The sequence below is a fragment of the Talpa europaea genome (assembly GCF_964194135.1).
Source record: "Talpa europaea genome assembly, chromosome: 13".
Classification (NCBI taxonomy): domain Eukaryota; kingdom Metazoa; phylum Chordata; class Mammalia; order Eulipotyphla; family Talpidae; genus Talpa; species Talpa europaea.
Window position 1 is genome coordinate 32,165,893 of NC_140080.1, and position 24,524 is coordinate 32,190,416.

General features: G+C 40.3%; 1 protein-coding gene across 1 annotated transcript; it reads right to left on the reverse strand.

Moving 5' to 3' along the window:
* Window positions 1-9,500: 9,500 nt before the first annotated feature.
* Window positions 9,501-24,303, reverse strand: HSPA9 (heat shock protein family A (Hsp70) member 9; the record flags this gene model as incomplete). Its single annotated transcript, XM_084252237.1, has 17 exons — window positions 9,501-9,578; window positions 9,946-10,086; window positions 10,268-10,360; window positions 10,971-11,065; window positions 11,721-11,838; window positions 12,367-12,471; window positions 13,284-13,511; window positions 14,814-15,023; window positions 18,154-18,246; window positions 18,697-18,859; window positions 19,309-19,415; window positions 19,508-19,581; window positions 20,472-20,596; window positions 21,368-21,549; window positions 22,389-22,476; window positions 22,634-22,692; window positions 24,223-24,303. 17 exons carry the CDS (start codon window positions 24,301-24,303, stop codon window positions 9,501-9,503), a joined length of 2,040 nt encoding a protein of 679 aa, XP_084108363.1.
* Between the last annotated feature and the right edge of the window lie 221 nt (window positions 24,304-24,524).

A 24,524-nucleotide genomic window follows, 5' to 3' on the forward strand; every position in this document is an offset into this window, starting at 1 on the left:
GGCACCTGAGTTGTTTCCATATTTGGCTGTTGTTAATTGTGCTGCGATAGACATTAGGGTGCAGATGTCTTTTCTGGTTACTGTGGTTTTTTGTTTTTTTTTTTGACTTGTGTTTTATCTTTTTTTTTTAATGGATTTATTTATTTATACAAGAACTGGGGTACAGGCCAGAAGCGCAGGAGGGTGAGAGGATTCACCAGAGAGAGAGTGGGGAGATAGAACAGGCAGATCTACTGAAATACACTGCTGAGGGGAGCAGCGGGCCAGTCAGAAGAGGTCGGCTGTGCCATATGAGGGTTAGGTCCGTGTCTAGGGATCTAACTCAGGCCAGTAGCAATGAAAGCCCTGAGATTTAGACCCTAGGCCACCAGAGAGGCTCTCTAGTTACTGTTTTTTATATTCTTTTGCTAAGTACCCTGAAGTAGGACTATGGGGTCATATGGTGTAGGGTAAAGAAAATATCAGGCTTTTCTGCCCTTCCGCCATCAGGATAGATGATGGATCCTTGTCCTGAATGCATGCCTGATGGCGGGCACCTGGAATAGGGTGTGGGCATAGGTAGATGGAATTCACCTGGGCTAAGAATGTGCTTTTAAGGGTGGCGTCACGGGGGGACGCAAGCAGCAAGAGCAGCAGCAGCAGCAGCAGTAGCAGCAGTAGAAGCTGAAGTGGAAGCGGAGAAGCAGCAGAAAGAACGCCAGAGAGCCCAGATAGAGTGAAGACTTGCTGGGGGCTGGGAGGCTGGCAGGCCTCCCAGCCCCCCAGCCAGCACCCCTGCTGCCATATGCCTGGTGAACCCCAAATAAAAAACCTGCAAAACTACTGAGGACTCTGACTCCTCCTTTACCCGGTCTGCATGGGATCAGAAGACCTGCACTGTATCCAGTCCGGCCCCTTACATATGGTAATTTTATTTTTAATTTTTTAAAAAGATTTATTTATGCATACAAGAACTGGGGTATAGGTCAGAGGTGCAGGGGGTAAGAGGATTCACCAGAGACAGAGTGGGGAGCAGAACAGGTGGATCTACTGAAATACATTGCTGAGGGGAGCAGCAGGTAAGACGAGAGGTCTGCTGCACCATGTGGGTCACCTCCCTGGCTGGGCATCAAACTCATGTCACAGTGGCTGGCAATAGCTTGGTAGCGCTGTGTCTTTAACCTCTGAGCCACTTGGGAGGCCCTGTATTAAATTTTTTTAAGGTGCCTTCATACTGTTTTCCATAGAGGCCACACCAATTTGCGTTACATCACTTTGTACACAAACAGTATATAAAGCTTTCTTTTTCTCCACATGCTTGGCAACATTTCTTTTTTTTAATTTTTATTTATTTGTTCATGTGAGAGGATTCATTAGAGACAGAGTAGGGAACAGAACAGGCAGGTTTTACTGAATACACTGCTGAGGGGAGCAGCTGGGGAGAGTCTGCTGCATCATATGTGGGTTAGCTCCCTGGCCAGGCATGTAGCTCAGGCTGTAGAGGTTATAGCACTGAAACTTAACCCCTCGGCCACCTGGGAGGCCCAACATTTATTTCTTGACTTTTTGATAATGAAGATTCTAACCAGTGTGGAGGGAAATCTCATTGTGACTTGATTTGCATTTTCCTAATGATGAGTGTTATAGACCATCTTTTCTAGTGTCTGTTGGCCATCTGTTTATTTTCTTTGATGAAATGTCTATTTAGATCCTCTGCCCATTTTTAAATTGGGTTTTTGTTGTTGTTGAGTTGTTTATATATTTTGCATATTAAACCCTTGTCTGATAAATGGTTTGCAAATATCTTCTCCCATTCAGTATGCTATTTTTTCATTTTAATGATGGTTTTTTTGGCTGTGCAGAAGTTTTTTAGTTTTATATAGTCCTATTTGTATTCTCTTTCATTTCTCTAGCTTTTGGAGGTGAATATATAAAGATATCACTAAGACTGATGTCAAAGATCTTTTTACCAATGTTTTCGTCCTTGTATTTTATGATTTCAGGTTTTATATTAAAGTCTTTAGTACATTTTCATTTGATTCTAGGATATGGTGTAAGATAGTGGTCTAGCTTAATTCTATTGTGAGGTAATTTTAATGTTCATTACCTCTAGTAGCAATGCCTTCCGGAGCCATAGAGTTAAGTGGAGCTTGATCTTGAATGTACTGGAATCATCTCCTCTGTCAGGCAGGGAAAGAGCCTCTTCTGCTTTCCTATACACATCTGTTTGGAACATCTAACACTGCTTACTTTGTTATTCTCCTGAAGAAAATGAAGTTGGGACTAAAGATAGAGCAGATCCAAAGTACAATTCTTTTTTATTTTTTTAAAGATTTATTTATGCATACAAGAACTGGGGTACAGGCCAGAGGTATGGAGGGTGAGAGAAAGAGAATTCACCAGAGACAGAGAGGGGAACAGAACAGGCGGATTGACTGAAATACACTGCTGAGGGGAGCAGTGGGCGGGCAAGTCAGGAGAGGTCTGCTGCGCCATGTGGGTAGTTCCCTGGCTGGGGATCGAACACGTGCTACAGTGGCTGTGGACAGATTCATAGGTTGCGTCTTAACCCCTTGTGCCACCAGGAAGGCCCCCAAAGTACAATTCTTAGGGATATTTTTCTCCTGGTGGAAAGAGGTTCCCGGTAAAATAGGTCTGGGATTTTTTCTTCTCTTTAAAATGTTATATTACTAATTGTTAGAAATTTGGAACTTTTCAGAAGAGAAGTTTAAAATGCTGACCATTTATATAAATTATATTCGTAGAATGAATGACTTTTTCCTAGGTATCTTACTAGTTTTTTTCTGTGTGTTTTCCCTGCCCCTCATCCATCAAAGAATTCCATATAAAGTTCTGTTGCTTAAAAAGAGGGAAGAAAAAAAATTGCCTAGGGAAATGAAAAATAGAAAAATTTTTGGATTAGTGCTTATAACTTCCTAGAGAAGATGGAAATCACTAAAGGAATGTCTGCTCTACCCTCAAGCTCCTAAGTGTAATGAATTTGAGGAATGCAGTTATGTAGATTTTATCCTTAAGAAAATAAAGAAATCTTGCTGCAAATAAAAGCCAATAAAGAAGACCCAATCTGTAGCAGTTCAAAATAAAACTCACAGAATTTAAGATTTGTGTAAATTGACATAAAACATAGTTGCTTAACAATAGAATGTTAGGTGTGTGAAGGTGACTTGAAATGGGCCAGAGTACAGTATCATTACTCCACTGTGGACACCCAGAGGAAATATAACTCCTTAGTGGGAGGGAAGACTAAGGAATGACAGCAACTTCCTCTGGAAAACCAAACATTGTTACATGAATTTGTAGTCTTGTTAGATTAAGCACATCTTGAATATTAAGTGCTTTACCCTAAAATGATTTCCATCTTTAATCATGCACATAGGGAACTCTTTTTTTTTTCTCTTTCTTTCAGTTCCAGAAATTTTCTTTCTCTCTTTTTTAGAATCCCTGTTCTAGGGAATGCTACTAGCTGGAATAGGTCTTCCTGCTTTTCCATGTAAGAAAAATTAGCAGGGAGCCATTGAACCATGCCCTTGGATCATTTACCCTGGGAGGTAAGTGATTAGTATTTACAATGATTCTTTTTGTATTCAATAAAGATACTTGCAAAATAGCTAGACAGATGCTAATTTTTTAGTTTATATTCATAAATATCGTGTACTCGTGTTTTGTCTAGCACTGGGAAGAGTGCTGAAAAACGTTAGATGCAATGCAGTCATCATTACATTTATGATCATTTTTAGAAGGAAAAAGGGGACTGTTAAACAAATAGATAACAGTATAAAATGAGATGTCACTGTTTTTAGGACTGTGGCAAAAATGAGTAAAATAAACCCGAAACACCTTGTCATATCAATAAGAAAGGAAATTAAGAGACTACAGGGGTCTTGTAAGAACTTTGAGTCAATAGAAAGAGGTTCACACCAGGGAGAAAGTGAAAACAGTTTAAGTGTTAATAAGAACTTCAGTGACGTGAAACACATAAAGTAAGTTACAATCCATGAGTTCACAGTGACAACCATAAAATTCATTGATCTCACCTTTGACCCAATTTGTTCAAAAAATCAGTAAAGAACCCTTTTCCATATGGACTGTCCCTTGTGGTAGGTAGGTACTTGGTATGAGGGGAAATTTCTCACTACAGAAAAAAGAAGTAGAATAGTGTACCTTTAATGAAATTGGAGATCTGGGTAATGATCACTAGTGGCTGCTGATATTACAAAAAGACCAGCCCCTCTGATGGAAGTAGACACCACCTAGTCTTGTCAAAAAAACTGAACTTAGGCAGACGACATCACAAGAATGTTAAATGACTTCACAAGAATACAATCAATAAAATGCAGATTGTCCAGTGGTTCAGTTTCTTCAAGAAGTAAATTGCAAAGCATGGGGAAAAAAAGGCAGGGAAACCTGAGTAAAAACAATGGGTCATTTCCCCAGAAAAATGCTTTTATAGTCTTGATTTTATAATCAGTGGTTTATGGACAATCTCCTCCCACCCCCTCTTCCTCACCAAAGCTTACTAATGTGAATTCCACACACCACAGCCTGTCACCGCTGCCCCAAATCTTTACCCTCTGTGTCAGGGGCTACAGGAACCTGTGATTTTGGTGAAACATTTAATTTCCCTGTTTCACTATCTCATCAATTCAAGCTTGTAATATTAAAGGCTGATTCAGCACAGTGCTCTCTTTAGCATAAGAGAGATTTGTTACCTGACCTGCTGTAGCAGAAATGGGTTTAATGATGGTGCATTGTATTAGGTTTAACAATATGAAATTGTTCTGTTTTTGACCTACTGAAATGGCTATTTCAGTGGTTCTTTCTGTAATTGCTAAATTACCTCCTTCATGCTGTTCACAGGTTGAGTAATATAGGTCGCCCTATAGCTCTTCTGTCTAGGGCTCTTGTTCATTTCATTGTTCTTCTGATACTAGAGGACAGGAAAGGGAGGAGGCATAGCCCTTAACAAAGCAGCCATAAGACTGGAGAACAGAGTACCAGTGGTATCTAAAATAGTGAAGGGTCTTTGCTTGAAGCAGTTTATTTCCAAAATTTGAGTTTTCTCTTCACGTCCCATCCTTTCACACACCATTATAATTGCTTTATATTTTTATTGGCATGTTATACTTAAACTACCCCTACAGATTACTTATTAAAGATATCTTTATAATGAAGAATTAAGAATCAACAGAACTGACATCTTACTTTTCTTGGTAGTTGATGTGGTAAAGAAACAGGAGTGCGACCAATAATGTGTACATGACTCTGAACATAAGATAGTCCTCAGGTGAATCCAAAATAAGGGCCTTTCTGCAAAACAAAAGGCCTGTACCCTTTAAAAAGGTCAATGTCATGAAAAAAATCAAAAGGGTAAAGGAACTATTCCTAGATAAAACAAACAAATGCCATACGGTCTTTGATATGACCCTAGATTAAAAAGTGTTGAGACTGTTTCAGGCAATTTTTATATGGGGTGTGTGTGTGTGTGTGTAGGTAATAGTATATTGACATTAAAATTCCTGGTTCTATTAGTTGTGGGAACATATGCTGATTTTCAGTGATACACACCTGAAAATGTTACAATGCAATTTTATCTCAAAAATAAGTTTATTTTTAGAAAATTCAACTTGAGTAGTTGTGGGAAAAATGTTTTTCTTATAAGATACATCCTGAAACATTTAGGTTGAAGGGTCATGAAACTTCTACATGTGTATATACATACGTGAGCATGTATATGTATGTTTATACACGTGTGAAATATATACATACACAATACACGATATACACATCAACATATGCATTATATGCATCACATGACATTTTATCTCATGTGCACATGCATACATTGTATACATACACACATGTACACACATACACATGTATGTTTATACATATGTTTATGCACATGTGTATAAAATAAAGTGCATAAGAATGAAAGTATGTGTGGCAAAGTGCTTATTGAATCTACATGAAAGGTGTAGTTCTACATGAAAGGTATGTAGTTACGTTCATTGTACTAGTCTTACAGCTTTTTTAAGGTTAGGTTTGCAATTTTCAAGACAGTTCAGGAAAAAGTTTATTCCCTCTAATATATATCAGCATAAGGTTCTTCAAGATCACATAGAATGGGGCCTCCCCTGGTGGCACAGCAGTTGAGCACAGGGTTGCGAGGCTGCCCGCAGCCTCTGCAGCGCCAGTTCGATCCCTGGCCACCAGTGAGGGTCCCACAAAAAAAAAAAAAAAGATCACATAGAATGAATCAGCAATAGAACTGCACTGTAACTGGGAAATAAAAGATTGCACATTGATTCGGATCACTAGTCTCCCCTCCTTTGCTGGTTGGGCCAGGCAAACTTTAGGCCACATTCTTTAATGTCTTCCTTGGATTCTTTCTCTCTTTAGAACACATTTTTTTTTTTAAATGAGGTATAATTGATGTGTTAGTTCCACTTATGTTTCAGTGTTTGTATATATTGTGAAATGATTACAGTAAGTCTGTCACATATATTTTGGATAATTCTCCTAATCAAGAACTTTTACTAAGTTCTAGTTTCTTGGTTTGGTGTAAATTGCCCCCATTATTCTTGACAAGTTGAGACTATAACTTATACATGAACTTAAAAAATTAAGGGACCATAACCTCTGAAATGGAGAAACCACATCACCCCATTTTATTAGACAGTGGGATAAAAGATATGCATGTTTCTGTGCAGCCATGGCTATGCAAATTGGGGAAAAAGCAGTGAGCAAGTTTTTGTCCTCATGTAGCTACATTTTGGTGGATGTCTTATTCCATTTGGGTTGTTTGTCACAAAATAACACAAATTGAGTAGTTTTAAGTTACTTATAACTTATAAACAAGTTATAAAGCAAGTTTTCAAATTCAGAGGCAGAAATCTTGAGATCAGGGTGCCAGATTGGCCAGGTGAAGGACCTCTGAGGCTCTGTCCTCACACAGCAGTATACAAGGGATGGATCTTTGGAGCTGCATAAAAAAAGACCCTAACACTGGTAACCCATCACTTCTCAGAATCCCTACCTACCTTGTGATACCATCAAGCTTAAGGGGTTCAATGTGTGAATTTCATGGGGGAAGGACAAAATTAGGTGGTAATAATTACTATGACACAAAACTGAGTAAGGATGGGAAATGAGGGACTATTTTATGACATTTCAAATCCTTATTAAAAAAGCAAGAAATAACCCAAGTGGAGAAATCTGGGGTAAAGACTCTTCTACCAAGGGCAAAAATAATAAAAATGGAAGGTAAGAGCAGTGAAGGGCCAGTTTATGTGACTCCAGGTGTTTTGACAGTGCTGTGGGGAAATGCCAAAGTAGCAAGGATGTAGTTTTAAGTGGAGTAGACACCTTGGAATAATCAAATAACTTACACTTGAGTGGCAAGAATCGAGATGACCCTGGATGTACTGTGAAGGTTGCAAAGGTGTTTTTTGGGTTCGAGCAACCATAAAACACTTGTTCCACAAAAGGGAGAGTATAACTGAATAATTTTTATTTTCCTTTAAAAGCTGTTTGTAACTGAAATACTGTTATGCATTCACTACATGTGAGGTAGAGCTTGAGAATAGTAGCTATGGATTCCTACCCAGCAAGCAGCTTTCTCCCTCCCTAATGGGATCCATTTTGTTAATGTTTCACTCCTGTCCCTGATCCTGAATCTTTAATAAAATCCAATTCTTTTTTTTTTTAATAAGTTTTTTTTTTATAGAGGCATGTTTTTATTTATTTTTGTTTATACATGCACTGGGTACAGTCAGAAGCGCGGGAGGGTGAGAGAATTCACCAGAGCCAGAGTGGGGAGCAGAGCAGGTAGAAGGACCAAAGTACACTGCTGAGGGGAGCAGCGGGCGGCAGGAGAGGTCTGCGCGCCATGTGGGACCCTCCTCCCGTGGCCGGGAAGCAGCCGGGGATCGAACCGGCGCCACGGAGGCCGCGGGCAGCTTCGCAACCCAGCGCTCAACCGCTGCGCCACCTGGGAGGCCCATAAAATCCAATTCTTAATTGGAGTGCTTTGGAAATCCTTGAGAGGCTTAGTTATCACAATGGCTGGGGTGGTAGCAGAGGCATTTAGTTGGCAGTGGTGACTCAGAAGCTAATTATCGTCCAAAACAAATCCTTCGTAAACAATTGCTGCATATCTTACAAGGGTCCCACACCAAGTGTTCATGTGGCTGAAAAGTTGAGCCTATTAATATTTCATACAAGTCTCAAGAAGTGTTTATGTAGGTGTTAATGAAGACAATTTTCCAGCAAATCATTCACATTAGAGCAAGGCATTCATTTCTAGGCAAATCTGATGGTGTCTAAGCTCATGTTCTTGATTAACAGACCATTTTAGACATGGCATGTAACAATAACTCATTAAGTATGAGAAGTCTGTTGTAAACCTTTTAGGAAGACAAGATAGATGCAGTCACCTTTCTGCCTGGCAAGCTGTCAGCATATGATAATTAGAACTGTGTCAGAATTTGGGACAAGGAAATTTGCTGATGAAAAAGCAGAAATTAAAAACGGTTTCTGGTATGAGACACTGAAATCATGTAAAACTTAGTATGAGACATGTTTCTTTATTAAGTCAATTCTGTTTAGAATTTTTGCTGTTTGGACCTGAAAGCTGTTGGAGAAAAGCCCGCATTTTCAAATCTCAAAAGATTTAAAAGGCAGTTTCAGTATCCCCAAACAAAGGTGGGACAATGTGAAGGGTAGACACTACTTAGAAGTATGTTATTTCTTTGTGGGAACAGGGAATAAACATACCATGTTCCTGAAGAGAAATCTCAGGGATTCACCCCTCACAAACCAAGAGATCAAGGTACTTCTTGTGTTTATTTTTTTTAAAAAATCCAGAATGGATCAAAAATAAGATACAGGTGCCAGACAGGCCAGAAGGTAGCTAGAAAAGTATACCTTAAAAAGGGAGCCTTATTACCTTGTCTTAAAAGCTGTACTTAACGCTTAATTTTCCAGTGACTTAGCTTCCCCTATTCAACTCCCAACATGGTGCAGCTGTTTGCCTTTGTGCAAGGCCTCAGTTTAAGAATCTCATGTACACACATGCTGGGACCAGAGTACTTCTCAACTGACAAGAAGATCTCATTCGAATCTATATGGTCTCGTTTCAGGTTACGACTGACTACCCTCCTTGTGTGTAAGATGATTCCATCCCTTGAAAATATGGCTACATTAGCACAAAATAATGTTAAGTCTTTATAATGATCAATAAATCACCTTCTTCCCTTATACATGCAGCTGAAAATAATGACAGGCTAGGGACAGAACATTGTGAACATTGTACTGTTGGAATTATCACTCATTAGATGATGATTAACTAACGGTCACTAAATTTACATATTAAGGAAATTATATATAGAATACTGCAAAAACACAGTAAAAGACTGAAATCTGCCTATCTCTGCTCAGGAAATCCCTTCACTCCCAAGCGTTATAGTATGTTGTCCTTTCATCTCCAAAGTTTACAGCTATTACTGCTTCTCCTCTTTTTGATCTTCCTTTTGTTCCCCAGTGCCAGAACTTCCAGAGCCTTCTCGCTCAGATGCCATCTGTTAAAAAAACATTTGAGATAATTATTAATATATTTTTTATTAGGGCCAACATTAATAGTAAGAAAACATCAGATTTATTGTTAGGGCCGAACATTTGTTCTCTAGTGAACTGAAAATGCAGAAGCCATATCCAGTCTATTCCACTCTCCCTCTTCTAGTCTATGTTGGTGGTTTCTGTGACCCTTTTTTGATCTCACCCTCCTTTCCAAAATAGTGAAGACAACAGGATGGATATCCAGCTGCAGTACTAGTGCCACATTTGGGTATGCAGGGAGTCTTCAGCGACAGTAACCAAGAGCAGTCATACTAAGGGTAAGTGAAGAGCAAAATAATCATTGGACAGAATACCCTTGGGCCTCTGTACCTTTTTGTATGCCATCTCGAAGAGCTTCAGTGATGCTTGCTGTAGGGAGGATGCGGCCTGTCTTATATTTTCTCCTGTTTCACTATCTTTTCGAGCCAGGAGCTCTCTCATTTTGGAAATCTCTTCTTTTAGCTTGTTGCACTTCAAAACAAAACAAAACCCTCATTTTTTCCAGGTTTCTTATCCCACTACATGTAGTAGTAATGTTCAGAAAAATTTTTTTAATACTAAATTCTGTCAAGCCCAACAAAGAAAAATGAACTTCACTGACACTGGTGACAATGCCTCCCAACTTCCTGAACTATTTAAAAGGAGGGCTCACCTCATCAGCAGGCAATTGGTCCTTGAATTCTTCCATCTTAGTTTCTGTGTCATGAATGATTCCTTCAGCCATATTAACTGCTTCAACTCGTTCCTAAAAATATCACAAGTGTAGTATGAAAAAAGACTTCCCAATCAACCATTTGGCTGGATGTCCTCACTAAGCAATACATGTTAACTGCTGCATATAATTAGAGGTCATACATACAGAGCTCAAAAATTTTTACAGAGTCTGTAAAAATATCAAATATTTAGTGTAACATTAGAATTTTGATATGTGGGTCTCCCTGGTGGTGCAAGGGTTAAGCACCGCACTATGAAGAAATCCACAGCCTTTGCAACACGAGTTCAATCCCCGGCCGGCCAGGGAGAAACCCACATGGCGCAGCAGACCTCTTCTGTTTCGCCTGCTGCTCCCCTCAGTAGTGTATTTCAGTCAGTCTGTCTGTTCTGTTCCCCACTCTGTCTCTGGTGAATCTTCTCACCCCCCTCCCACCGCATCTCTGGCCTGTACCCCAGCTCTTGTATGCATAAACAAAAAAAAAAATCTTTTTTAAAAAAAGAACTTTGATATGCAAGACTAGTAATTAAGACATTTCACACATAACAGATTAAGACAAGACAGATGGAGAAGATAAAGCATCAATGACAAATGCCCAAACTCCAACCTTCATCGCCCAGACAAGAAGGCAGAAACTAATTACCTTCCTTCGTCGGTCTTCCTCAGCATACTTCTCTGCATTTTTAACCATATTTTCAATATCATCTTTGCTTAAACCACCAGAAGACTGGATCACAACTATAGTGAAAAGAAGGCATATTACTTTCCAGATAAAATTGTGTCTTCTGCTACTGTAGTAAGAAGAAGAATACTCCTAACTTGTAATAGTCAATCTGGATGTGAATTACAAAAAGATCAGAAATACCCTGTTGTCCTATAGGAGAAATCCAAGGGTCTGAAATATACAAAGACCAAATTCTTAATGCTTGGTTGTTCTGGGGAATAAGTACGCTTGTTAACGTGGACCTGGTAATCGAAGAGAAAGGGGACAAAAAAGGGCTCATTGTCTTCCCGAGACTGAGAGAAAAGACCACACAACCCGGGCCTCCTTGGTAGTCTAGGGTGTAAGTCTCAGAGTTATCACTGCTACGGACTCAGTTCAATCCCCAGCCAGGGAGCTAACCCACTTATGGCTTAGCAGACTTCTCCTGTCCCATCCGCTGTTCTCCTTAGCAGTATATCTCAGTTAATTTGCCTGTTCTGCTTCCCACTCTGTCTCTGGTGAATTCTCTCACCCCCTGTACCTGTGGCTTATACCCCAGTTCTTCTATGGTGGGGAGTGGGAAAGGCAGGGAGGATGACACACACACCCCCCCCCCCAAAGAGGTCTATCTAAGTTCCTAAGAGACATTCCAGACTCACTCATCTCACTCTGTTGAATGACAGCACTTACTCTGTTGCTCACGTCCTGTACCCTTATCTTTGGCAGAGACATGTACAATCCCATTGGCATCAATGTCAAATGTAACTTCAATCTGAGGGACTCCACGAGGGGCTGGGGGAATTCCAACCTAAAATAAATATCTAGATAAGTGTCTCTCACAAAGGGATCCAGTGTTCTATTTCCACACCTATATGTCTCTTAGGAAAAACAAATAATACTACCTACACTTAATAAAGGCACAAAAATACATTTATAGATGAGGGTAGTAGTTTCATTGCAATCTGAAATAACATGGTTCACAGTGAACTTAGCGATAGCAAGTAACCCTATATTGTGTGTACCTGAGGACAGTGAACGAGAGAAAACCTCTCATCATTGCTGATCTCACCGATAAGCAATGCTGACAAAGCAGTAACAGCATCAAATAGCACTTAATAATCAGGAATTTTTCCTAATCAGCATTATTTATCAACTTCTTGGTGAGTTCCTATAGCACAAGGAACAAGCAAGACTTTCAGGTAAAACACTACACAGTCAAGATAACAGGTTATGTAGGTTTATGCCAGCAGTTTATGGCAAAGTTATTAGGGGTTAGAATATAATCTAACTTTACAGTAAAAGGAAGAGCAAAATATTCAGGATTCCTGATACCTACCAAAGTAAACTGTCCAAGAAGTTTGTTGTCTCCAGCCATCTCTCTCTCACCCTGACAAACTTTTATCTCCACTTGTGTCTGTCCATCAGCAGCTGTTGAAAACACCTAAAAAGAAGGAAACTTCCTGGATTAGCAGTATGATTAAACTGACACCCCTTATACAAAGTGCAAGCCAAATAAATTCACCCTAATGTATATTTTATTCAGAACAAAGACATGTCTTTGTAGGGAATAGGAGTAGGATTAGCACAGCAAAGGGCACACAGCAGCTATTGTTTCAACTAAGCAAATGCACTGGACAATGATGCAATATTACAGAAGGCTTTGAGAAGGAGTGAAAAAGTGAAAATTGCTGGTATGGGGAATTGGGTCAGAGACTGGATATGTGTTTTGTGCTCAGTCACAGGAAATCAAGCATACTTCTTTTCAGAATGTGTTGTCAGTATATCACAGCAGAAATAAAGCACAGATACATTTGTCAGAAAAATGTCAAAATTGGGAAAATCAGGGAATAATTCTTACTCCCAAACCATGCTTTTCTCTATATAGTCCTACTTGATATCTCAGAAACTCCGATCCTTTGTCCCTCTCCCATCATTTGTCCCTCAAACAGGCTCATTTCCCTTGTCTTAGTCTTTTTATTGTCTTTGAGAACAGAAGAGTACCAGAAACTTGCCTTTTAGGGCAAGGAGGGAAAACTATTGATGCTTTCCCTATAATCACCACTGCTGGCTGGCAGGTAAAGACAACTTTTCCAGAACAAAAAGGAGAAAAGAAAAAAAGACAAGTTTCTTACCACCAACATTCAACAAATGTGGACTGCAAAACAGTTAAGTGAAGTTTTATAGGAAATGCTCACAAAATTACAATCAGTTCCCTCACAAATCTCTATCAGAATGTAGGGAGGGGTAACTTACCTGGCTCTTCTTGGTTGGAATAGTGGTGTTCCTGTTAATAAGTTTGGTAAAGACACCTCCCAGAGTTTCAATACCCAGAGACAAAGGAGTCACATCCAGGAGCAGCACATCTGTGACATCACCGGCTAATACACCTCCCTGAATGGCAGCACCGATGGCCACAGCCTCATCAGGATTGACAGCTTTGCTAGGGGCTCGGCCAAAGAGATCCTGCACAGTCTGCTGAACCTAAGTATCAAGAAAAAACCTGTCACCCACCACTCGGAGTGTCTGAAAAGAGAATACATCTGAAGACCCCAATAAACCCCACTATATCACACTTCAGATTCAAGAATGTAAACTATTTCATAGTTGACTTCTTATTATCTACATTTATGTAGGTAACATATATTTTACTCATGTAAGCATCTCATTCATAGCTCTTTTAAATTTGTGGAGACTTGCCTAAGTTTTGTTATCTGTTTTCCCAGAATAGAAGGGTGAATGGCAAAAGGATCCAGAAATTGTATAATCTAAGTTCTCTTCTACAAATCAACAACCAACCTAAAAGAAGCAGTGATAATTCAACAATATTGGTGGCTAGTGTGGGGCATCTTCTTACCTCCTGATTATTTTACTAATAGCTAGGAAGTAGGGTTAGTTGAATAGCATTTGTTAACATATAAAGGTATCATATGTCAAGATACATGTTATATGCTCCAAAGCCTCCCCTTTTTTCCTCAGGGTTATTTTGTACATATTTTCCCATGTCCAAACACCCCAAAGGTAAAATTTAGAAAATCTAAAGGCCCAGATACTCTTATTTAAGCTTTAAGGAAAGAATTGCACCTTCAATAGATTTTGTGCTCAGTCATTAGCTTTCCACACACCTGTCTTCAGAATGATGTGTTGATGAGTAAAATGCATCATTGCACAAATCTTTGTGGAAGAGATGCAATTAGAAATCTTGTATGTTGCAGATATTTCTATAGTTGCCCCTGTGGTCTCGTTAGTAGCAACAAATTTTTTAGGTCATCCCTAAATATAAAATTCTTTCAAAATAAAGTCAGCTTCCTCCTTGCTATCACCCTGAAGATATCCTGCCCTTGCTAATTCTTTTCCTTGTACCCTTTAATTTATAAAAAGAGGGGGGCCTCCCCTGGTGGTGCAGCGGTTGGGTGCTGGGCTGCGAAGCTGCCCGCAGCCTCTGCAGCGCCAGTTCAATTCCTGGCCACCAGTGAGGGTCCCACATGGTGCGCAGATCTCTCCTGCCGCGCCCACTGCTCCCCTCAGCAGTGTACTTTGGTCCTTCTGCCTGTTCTGCTCCCCGCTCTGGTGAATTCTCTCACCCTCCTGCGCTTCTGACTGTACCCAGTGCTTGTAAATAAATAAATAGAAAACCAAAAAAAAAAAAAAAGAGGGTAAAAAGAGCTTGGAAAAAAAAGATCCATGGGTACAAATCCACCCCTTCAGGTCACAGTGGCAAAAAGACACATCATCATTTCCCTCAACACAAGCCATTTCTCCCAAGTGTTCATCACAGGTCCATACCTTGGGCATCCTGGTCATGCCACCGACAAGGATTACTTCTCCTATATCACTCTTGCTGACTTCTGCATCTTGCATGGCTTTTTGGCATGGGGCAATGGTCCTCTTGATTAGATCAGTCACAATTCCCTCAAACTGAGCCCGGGTCAGCTTCATATTCAAATGCTTGGGTCCAGAAGCATCCATCGTAAGATACGGCAAGTTGATGTCAGTCTAGTGAGGAAGACCAGTAGTAGAACACTGAAGGCCACAGGAAGGGTCAGACTTACTTTAAATGAACAGCCACTGAAGACAGTGACCTTTAAGACTTAATCTCTCATGTTCCCAGAGGTAAATACTACACAATCTATTATTAACAATGAAAAAATGGAGTGGGGAAGTAGGACAATTCTTCAGGAGATGGAAAAACTGTCTTGACAGTATACATACATTAAGAACCATGCTCCTGTTTCTTTTCACCCAGCTTAAAAAATTTCATGTACATGAAGATAAACGTCAAATGTTTATGCTCCAAATAACCTGTCACCAAGCTAGAGATTTTTAAGTTTCAGGAAGACAGAGAGTTGCAACAGAAATGCTAATGAGAACTACAAGGACGGTCTTTACTGCCACCACATCCCCAAAGACCAACAGTAACACTGCTACTGCCACAGCAAATCCTGGAGTAAGGCATGGACCAAGAATATTTAACAAAACTCATCACTAACAATGCAAAAACAGGTGCTCTGGGATGGACCTTCAGGAACAGCACTGCCATGTGCCTCCACCTCCAACCTCACATCAAAGCAAGACCAGCAAGGAATAAAGACAGAGGAAATCAAGTTCTTAGCCACCTTATCCAGGTGAAGTACAAGGAAATGTAAATGTTCAATAATCAGAATTAACATACCTTCTGTACAAACAGTGACACTAACTACTGCTTTAAAGATTACCACTGACAATTTCCTTCTTCCTTTACAAAATGTTAAAGTGAATCAGAAAACAATATATCTAAATCAAAGTGATACAACAGAATCTTCTATGACTGTGGAAATGTTATCTGTGCTATTCATTCAATCCAGCTACCATCTATCTACTTATACCCGAGCACTTGAAATATGGCTGCTATAAGTGGCCAATGGAACTTTATTATTAAATAAATAACCACATGTGCTTCTATTGGTGTAGTTGAACACACTAACTTAACGACAATCTGAGAAACAGGACTCTCCATCCTCCAAAGTCAGTTCATGACAGTTTTGCTTCCTCCCACCCCCAATCCAGCCATGTATACCTCACTACCATACTCTAATTCAAGTTCTTCCTTTCCTTACCACCTCCCAACATAGTTCTACATCCACTCAGGCTGCCCTCTGCCCCGAACACACATCTACCCATCCCCAAATTTTCCATTTCACCTCAAAGTGCTTTTCACAAACCCAAATCTGACCATGTTACTGTCCCCCAGTTAAAAATGCTTCAGTATTTTGGGCCTCCCCGGTGGCGCAGCGGTTGAGCGCTGGGTTGTGAAGCTGCCCGCGCCTCTGCAGCACCGGTTCAATCCCTGGCTGCTCCCCGGCCACCAGAGGAGGGTCCCACATGGTGCGCAGACCTCTCCTGCCGCCCACTGCTCCCCTCAGCAGTGTACTTCGGTCCTTCTGCCTACTCTGCTCCCCACTCTGGCTCTGGTGAATTCTCTCACCCTCCCGCACTTCTGACTCTACCCAGTGCTTGTATAAATAAATTAATTAATTAAAAAAAAAATGCTTCAGTATTTTGTATTCCTTTATCTCAGAAGAGACACAAAATCCCCAGTCCATAAAGCCTGTAGCCATGTTCCCCTTGTCTGCCTGCACTCCAGCTACACTGGCCCTCTCATGTCTTTACCCCAGAACCCAAGTTACTTGACTCTTCATCTTTTCCTGATCAACTCATCTTGCATAAGCTCTCCCTGCTACATCAAAACACCTTGGTCAAGTTCCTCTGTTATAATTACAAATGTTAACAGTGCCTTTTTACATTAATAATCTTGCACTTAGCATACTTACTGTTCACTACATAAGCATTGTATTTAGTAATCCCCAAGTCTGTCCTATGTCATTTTATAGATAAGAAAACAAACATTAAGCAATTTAATCCAAGGTCACATAGCTAAGAAGTGATGAAAACAGGAATGTGAAACCCAGCAGTTGGCTTGCAGAGCAGTTCATAACGTCTACATTACTTCTGGTCTGACATTTATTAATATAATGTTCTAATTAATGTTCATCTCCCTAAACCATATCATAAATTTGAGGTAATATATACTTCCAGGAGTTTTTCCTACAGATTTACCATCACACATGCCTAAACATTATGCCCAAGATGATAAATACACCTTGCTGTAGTAGCAAAATACTGAAAAACAACCCAAATGCCTATCAGTATGTTTTAGCTACATTAAAGCCAACCAATGATGCCCATCTCCCCTCCCGGACAAAAGGTGTCCAACCACTGGAATTTTAAACTATCTTCTAGTAGTGCCACATATTTCAACTCAAACTGTAACCATTGTGTTGCAAAATTCTGCCACTCCATTATGATAGCTGGGATAAGGGAACACAATTGGGAACACCATCAACATCATGAATGACTAATCTTGTCATTCTTCATAGCTACAATGACAGATTTCACTGAAGGTTAACCATCAACACAATGTCAGTTGCTATAAATACATCTCCCCTTCCTAGGGTGGGTGATAAAACAACTAAAGTGGTCACAGGTCCTGCTTCTCCGCCCTCACCTAAGACCCCACAATAGATCTCTTGCCCTCCATCTTAAGTTTCTGATCCAGACCTAACATGTTTTATGCAACTTTGTTCTTAGTGGTTAAGGCAAAGTTGAAGTCTCCTGTCTCAGAACTGGAGCAACACAGGTTGACACCTTCAATAGATGCTGAGCAATATGATGGCCAGAGGGAAAGTTGTATGGGTTATATAGATCTTAGCCCACAGCCAAGTTTCGCAGCTCACTTTCTAGACTGTTCTTGAGCCAGGAAAATGAGCACTTGAGACTCACACAACTGCCTTCAGTTATGTGAAGACAGTAGCAATTCGGAGTCTCTTACTATTTCCAGGCTAATAGTTCTAACTTTGCATATTGATTTTTAAAATCAGTATGTCTTTAAGGCAAGGAAGTATATCCAATTCATTTAGGATTTAGTGCCAAATTTCTGATCATTCATAAAAAATATACTGCCCCTTTATTGATGAAAAGGTTTTACCACCAATCATAGAACTGTTAGTAGACCCATTAGAATATGCTATTCAAATAAACTCAGGCTGAAAAGACCTATCAAAACTGCTTGGGTATATTCACATCTCACCTGCACTGAAGAGGAGAGTTCACATTTGGCCTTCTCAGCAGCTTCTCGAACCCTCTGAAGTGCCATGTTGTCTTTGGTCAAATCAACCCCCGTCTATAAAATGAAGATAGACAGTGTTATTAGTAGTGAGATGATGTATATCATTTGAATTTCAAAGGTAAGTTTTAACAACACAAAATAGAGCCATATCATTACAAGGAAACATAAATCACTTATTACACCTAATCTGTAGGGAAAACAAAATTCTAAAAAAGGCATCCGTGCTTAATCAAAGAGCTGAACTGAGCTCTTATCTTTCCAGAATTCTAGTGTCCAGTTTCCATGATTCCTTTTCCAATTTTATAGCCCTAGTACCATACTCTCAATCTTTTTTTTTGGTTACCAATGCAAGCTACAATAACAACAGTTTGATCAACTCATGACACTGAAAGACAATTATTTCAATGTGCTATCAATGCTGTTAAGGGCAAAAAATTACAAAGCAAACTCATCTGAACCAAAAAAATCCTCGATATCTGAACGTTAATCACACATGTAACTAACCTCTCTTTTGAACTCCTTCACAATGTGCTGTAGTAAGGCCTGATCAAAGTCTTCACCACCTAGGAAAGTGTCTCCATTGGTGGACTTCACCTCAAACACTCCTTTCTGAATTTCCAGGATAGAAATATCAAAAGTCCCACCACCTAAATCATATACAGCAATACTAGAAAGAAAAAAGACCTTAAGGAACGAAACTTAACATAAGCGTATAAATTCCAATAACCAAACAACATAAACCTGATTATTTCCCAAGTGTAATTTTTATGAAATTTGCTAACTGCCTAAATGATGCATGTTAAGTAAACCTAATAACTACAAGTAAAATACAGACAACATGTTGTGAGGTAAGTTCAAATTTTAATAGCAAAATTGCCAGTTATTCAGCTGCTCTTGGATGAATGTTTGGGAATATACATGCAAAAGGGGAAAAAAATGACCTATACCCAGTAAGTTAAAAAAAAGTGGTTTTGAGAAATGAATGAAAAACACTTGGCATACTCTCTTAAAGGAGATCAAGGAAGTTCCACTTCTACATTAAATATAAAGCCTGATCATTAAAATTAAGAACATAAAGTGTCAGAAATGGAGGTTGAATTTATTGCACAAACTTACATTTTGTCTTCTGATTTGTCTAGACCATAGGCTAGAGCAGCAGCTGTGGGTTCATTAATTACCCGAAGCACATTTAGTCCAGCTATTTGGCCAGCATCCTTAGTGGCCTGGGAAAAAAAAGGAAAAAAAAAAAAGCATTTTCTACTCTTATGCTACAAACAGCCTTAATTTCTTGAATAAGAATTCTAATCAAACTCACCTGTCTCTGAGAGTCATTGAAATAAGCTGGGACTGTGATCACAGCATTTTTTGCTGCATGCCCCAAGTAATTTTCTGGAAAAGAATAAAAAAATGAGATAGGGTGGGGCCTCCCCAGTGGCGCGGCGGTTGAGTGCTGGGTTGCGGGGCTGCCCGCGCCTCTGCGGCGCTGGTTTGATCCCTGGCTGCTCCCTGGCCACCGGAGGAGGGTCCCACATGGCGCGCAGACCTCTCCTGCCGCCCGCTGCTCCCCTCAGCAGTGTACCTTGGTCCTTCTGCCTGCTCTGCTCCCCGCTCTGGCTCTGGTGAATTCTCTCACCCTCCCGCACTTCTGACTGTACCCAGTGCATGTATAAAAAAACAAATAAATAAATAATACATGCCTCTTAAAAAAAAAAAAAAAGTTTCTTTAAAAAAAAAAAAATGAGATAGGGTGTTACATGAAACAGTAAGAGAATTTACTAATGTAACCTAATAACCCTTCCCACCTTCTTGATGCCAGATAGCAAACACCAGTTTTTGAGTATGGGACCTAATATGTAGTGAGCTTGTAGGAAAACAATGCAATTAAAGACACTGATTTTTGAAAAACCACGATCTCACCTATAACACTTTAGTCAAAGTTCACCAGTTACCATGATCCACTTTTAGACTTAAAACAGTCCCTACTTTCTATCACAAAGTTCTAAGCCTTACCTAACAGACACAAAAAGTTAATGTGTAGTATTTTGGCTTTCAATATGTAACACTATCCCTCCCCCACTGAAGAAACAAGCCACCTTAGGAAAATTTAGAAGATAAATTCAACCTGCAGGAAAGATCAAGTAACAAAAGTTTTGCCATTCCTAGGATTTCTGTATAACAGAAAAGACTCATCCAAAGGACACTAGGGTCTGGAAGTTAATGATCTCAGAGGAATCATCCACTTCTTCAAATTTCCCCAGATGTGGCCTAAAACCTCTCACCTGCAGTCTCTTTCATTTTCATCAGCACAAATGCTCCAATCTGACTTGGTGAGTAAAGTTTTCCATGAGCTTCTACCCAGGCGTCGCCATTGGAGGCACGGACAATTTTAAAAGGAACGTTTTTTCTGAAAGACAAAAAAAACTGTATTTGAAAAAATGCCACTGAAACCACAATGAAGAGGTTAGCACAACACAAGCATCTGCCCATTTCAGAAGATCCACCGACAACAAATGAGAACTCCAGAAATTCTTCAACGAAAACCTTTACAGAGCAAATTAACAAGTAAAAACTACCTGATGAAATACGAACTTTCTTACTTGCCCCCAAACAAAAAAACCTATGCAGCTGCCTTGGAAAATGATTAGTTACCACAGGACCCGGCAATTCCACTGCAATAATATCTATCCAAAAAGAAAGCATGTTTACATAAAAACTCATACAAAAGTGTTTATGGTAGCATTATTTACAATAGCTAAAAAGTGAGAACCCAAATGTCCACTAAATGACAAATGGATAAACGAAGTGTAATATATACATCCATAAAATGATGCTGGAATGAAGTAGTGATATGTGCTATATTAAATGGATAAACCTTGAAAACCTACCTGATCAACACAAGGAGGCCATTATTTGCCTTCTGGTATATTTGCTTCTATATCTGATTTACATGATCCAGAATATTCTCATTTTTCACATACTATATATATGTATAACAAAGACTCATGTGTGATGGTGAAGTTTTTTTTTTTTTTTTTGAAGGAACCAGCCTTTTGGCAGAGGCAGGGCTCATTTAGGGACATGTAAAATTACTAAGGTAAAGTAGTCCAGGGATCCTGTTGAAACGATTCTTGTATATATGTCCTTTGCAACCAACTACATTTCTGCTATTACTCACATGTCTTTTTGAACTTCAGAGTCGTCATATCGCCGGCCAATGAGACGTTTGGTGGCATAAAATGTATTGTTTGGGTTGGTGACTGCTTGACGCTTGGCTGGCATCCCAACAAGTCGCTCACCATCTGCTGTAAAGGCTACAACTGAAGGGGTGGTTCTAGCGCCTTCAGCATTCTCCAGCACCTATTCTCAAACATAGAAAAAATGAGATTCTAATCACCACTGGTGTCTTTAATCATTTAAGACAAAACAGATGCTTAATCAGAAAATGAACGTTCAAGGAACAGCCCCAACGGTTATACTTTTCTGCTCTGTGAATGCTGATATAATAAATACTAGTGGAGCCAGGAGCTATTTCTAGTTCCTTGCTTTGAAACAAAACTAAAAACAAACAAAACAGGCAGAGCCAAGTCTTTCATACTCAATGTTGGAACAAGGGTATATTTCCTTCTATGTGGAAAATTAAATATACTCCTAATTTTTTTTTGTGTGATGGTTACAAGTTTCAGGGATATTAAAAAAGGCCAGGAAGCAATTCAAGAACCCTAGGTGCTCTAAATCTTGAGAAGAATCCAGCAGGAAAAAGATCTCATGTGTAGAATAAGGAGGCTGCAGGAGGATCAGCATCTATGATAGCAGCAATCTCCTAAGAACATACTTTCCTTAGAATGTGGCCTTTGCCTTACATGGAGCTTTACATGCGTTGAGATTATTCCTGTACCTCTAGCCTTGGTTCAAATGACTTACAAAAATTTCAACCTCTTAAGTAATCCACCATGCAAGTCATTCCAATGGATCCTAATGATAAGTCTTAACTTTATACTAGGACTTGCTTAAGTCCTGGCAAGTTATACCCATTCAGTTATCTGCACCAATAAAATTAAGAATAAAAGTTCACCCCATAAGAGTTTGAAAGAAACATCTAAAATAAAAGCTGACATACCTTATCTAAGCCAAAGGACATAATTCTGGATTGGGTACTAGCTACCACTGTGTAAATCAGAGCCCCCAATTATGCTCACCTTTGCTTGTTTTCCTTCCATAACTGCCACACAGGAGTTGGTAGTACCCAAATCAATACCAACAACTGCTCCTTTGATTGCTTCTGATCTACAAGACATTTAAAACAATGCTTTGTTACTGTTATCTTAATGGAAAAAAACCCCAAGAAATTCAATTCTTTGAGTGGAACAATCACAAATGCAAAGACCACAACTTTAGAGTCTAATATTTACTGTGGATAGAAAGGAAGTGAAATTATACTTACGCATAATCCCGCCTTGACACAATTCTGAAAGCTTCATGACTAAGGCCATTCCAGCCATCCTAAAAGGGAAAAAATACTCCATTAGCCAATCAACTATATATGAAAACATGGTCTTGTTCCAATTCTTCTCAAGAACACATGGAGGCTTGAGACTTTTACTATTAAATGGGTGGCTGTCATGCATAAAGTATACAGACAGGAAAGAAAAACTACTTCACGTAGAGAAGGCATTATAAAACTGAAACAGTAACACCATCTATATAAATTTCCCAAGTATATAAAACTGTCTTTACAACAGGGTTTCTTAACCTTGGCACTACCCATTTTTTTTTTTTTTAAAGATTTATTTATTTATACAAGCACTGGGTACAGTCAGAAGCGCAGGAGGGTGAGAGAATTCACCAGAGCCAGAGCGGGGAGCAGAGCAGGCAGACTGAAGTACACTGCTGAGGGCAGCTTCGCAAGCCAGCGCTCAACCGCTGCGCCGCCGGGGAGGCCTGGCACTACCAATTTTGACCCAAATCTTTGCTGGGGGTAGGGGTGCAGGGGGGAAGGACTGGTCTGTGCATTTTAAGATCCCAGGTGTCAACCAATAAAGGCTAGTAGCATGGTTCCTCAAGTTATAGCTACCAAAATTATCTCTAGGCATTGCAAAATGTTCCTTGGGGAGTCAAAAATGGCCCTGATTGAGAATCACTGTATTTCAAATTACTTTCGGATACTTTTCATTGTCAGGAGCTATGTGTGCCTTAATCCTATTCTTTTCATACTAAAGGTATAGATTTAAAATATTTAGAAGCCTTTCCTCACTTGCTCCCAAGCAGTTGCTTTAAAGATTTAAGATTATTAATCCTGTGGAGTCACTTTAGGGGGAAAAAAAACCAAACCAACCACAACTCAGGAATGGCCTCTAGCCAGGATCAAATATCTTTTGTTACAACCTAGCCTCAGGATACTTACAAGCCTTCCTTTAATTCCACTTGAGTGCAAAAGATACAGTTCCTGTATTTTTCATCTTAGTAATAATGATTGACCCTCTATGGCCTTTTCCTGGTCTTAGTTTCCAGAAACAAAAAGAGTAAACAGTATTACACGAAAGATTCAGGAGAACTAACTACAAAGATATCCAAAACAGGAACCCCCGCGCTTGACTTCCAACTTGCTATTGAGCTGCTTTTCTTCATTTCATCACAGCAGCGGGGTCCTTACCTTGTGTTTTACAGAAAGGGCAATCGTCCTTCGACTCGTACATGAAAATAAAAACTACAATAGGTTCCTTCCCAACAGACCGCGTCCTTCGCCCCCAAGGCCAAACCGCTCTATTACCCTCAGAACGGATCGTCAGGGCCACTGCCCGCTACTTTGAGGAGTAAAACTCTAGGATCGCAGAGGGGTGTGACTCAGCAGGGCCCGAGAAATGGAGGCAAAACCCTGCAGGCCTTGAGCCGACAACGCTGATCACTGGAGTCCCGTTCGTTACCTTCCTCCCCTCCAGATCGCTCGCGGAGAATTCTGACCCCTAAGGACGCGACTGCCTCACAGAGGCCCAAGGCCTTACATACATGGGCGCAGGCCTGGCGCCTCCTTACCTGGTGGCGGGCCGCTTTGGGGCCCCGAGAGGCTGCGGCGCCGACGAGACGGGCTGCCGCGGCTCGGCTGGCGCTTATCATGGTGGCCAGGGGGAGGGAGAGCGAGGCAGCGAACAGGCTGTCGGACGGCCGGGAGCCGCGCGGCGAGGTGGTGAGAGCGCTTCTGGAAACCTCCAACCACGTGGGGTGGGGGGGCGGGGGTTGGTGGCTGGGACCTGGAGGCCCGCTCTTCCGCTAGGGCGCCGTCCCCAGTGCCTGACCAGAGACTACCAGGCCGCCGCATCCAGAGCCAGGGCGTACGG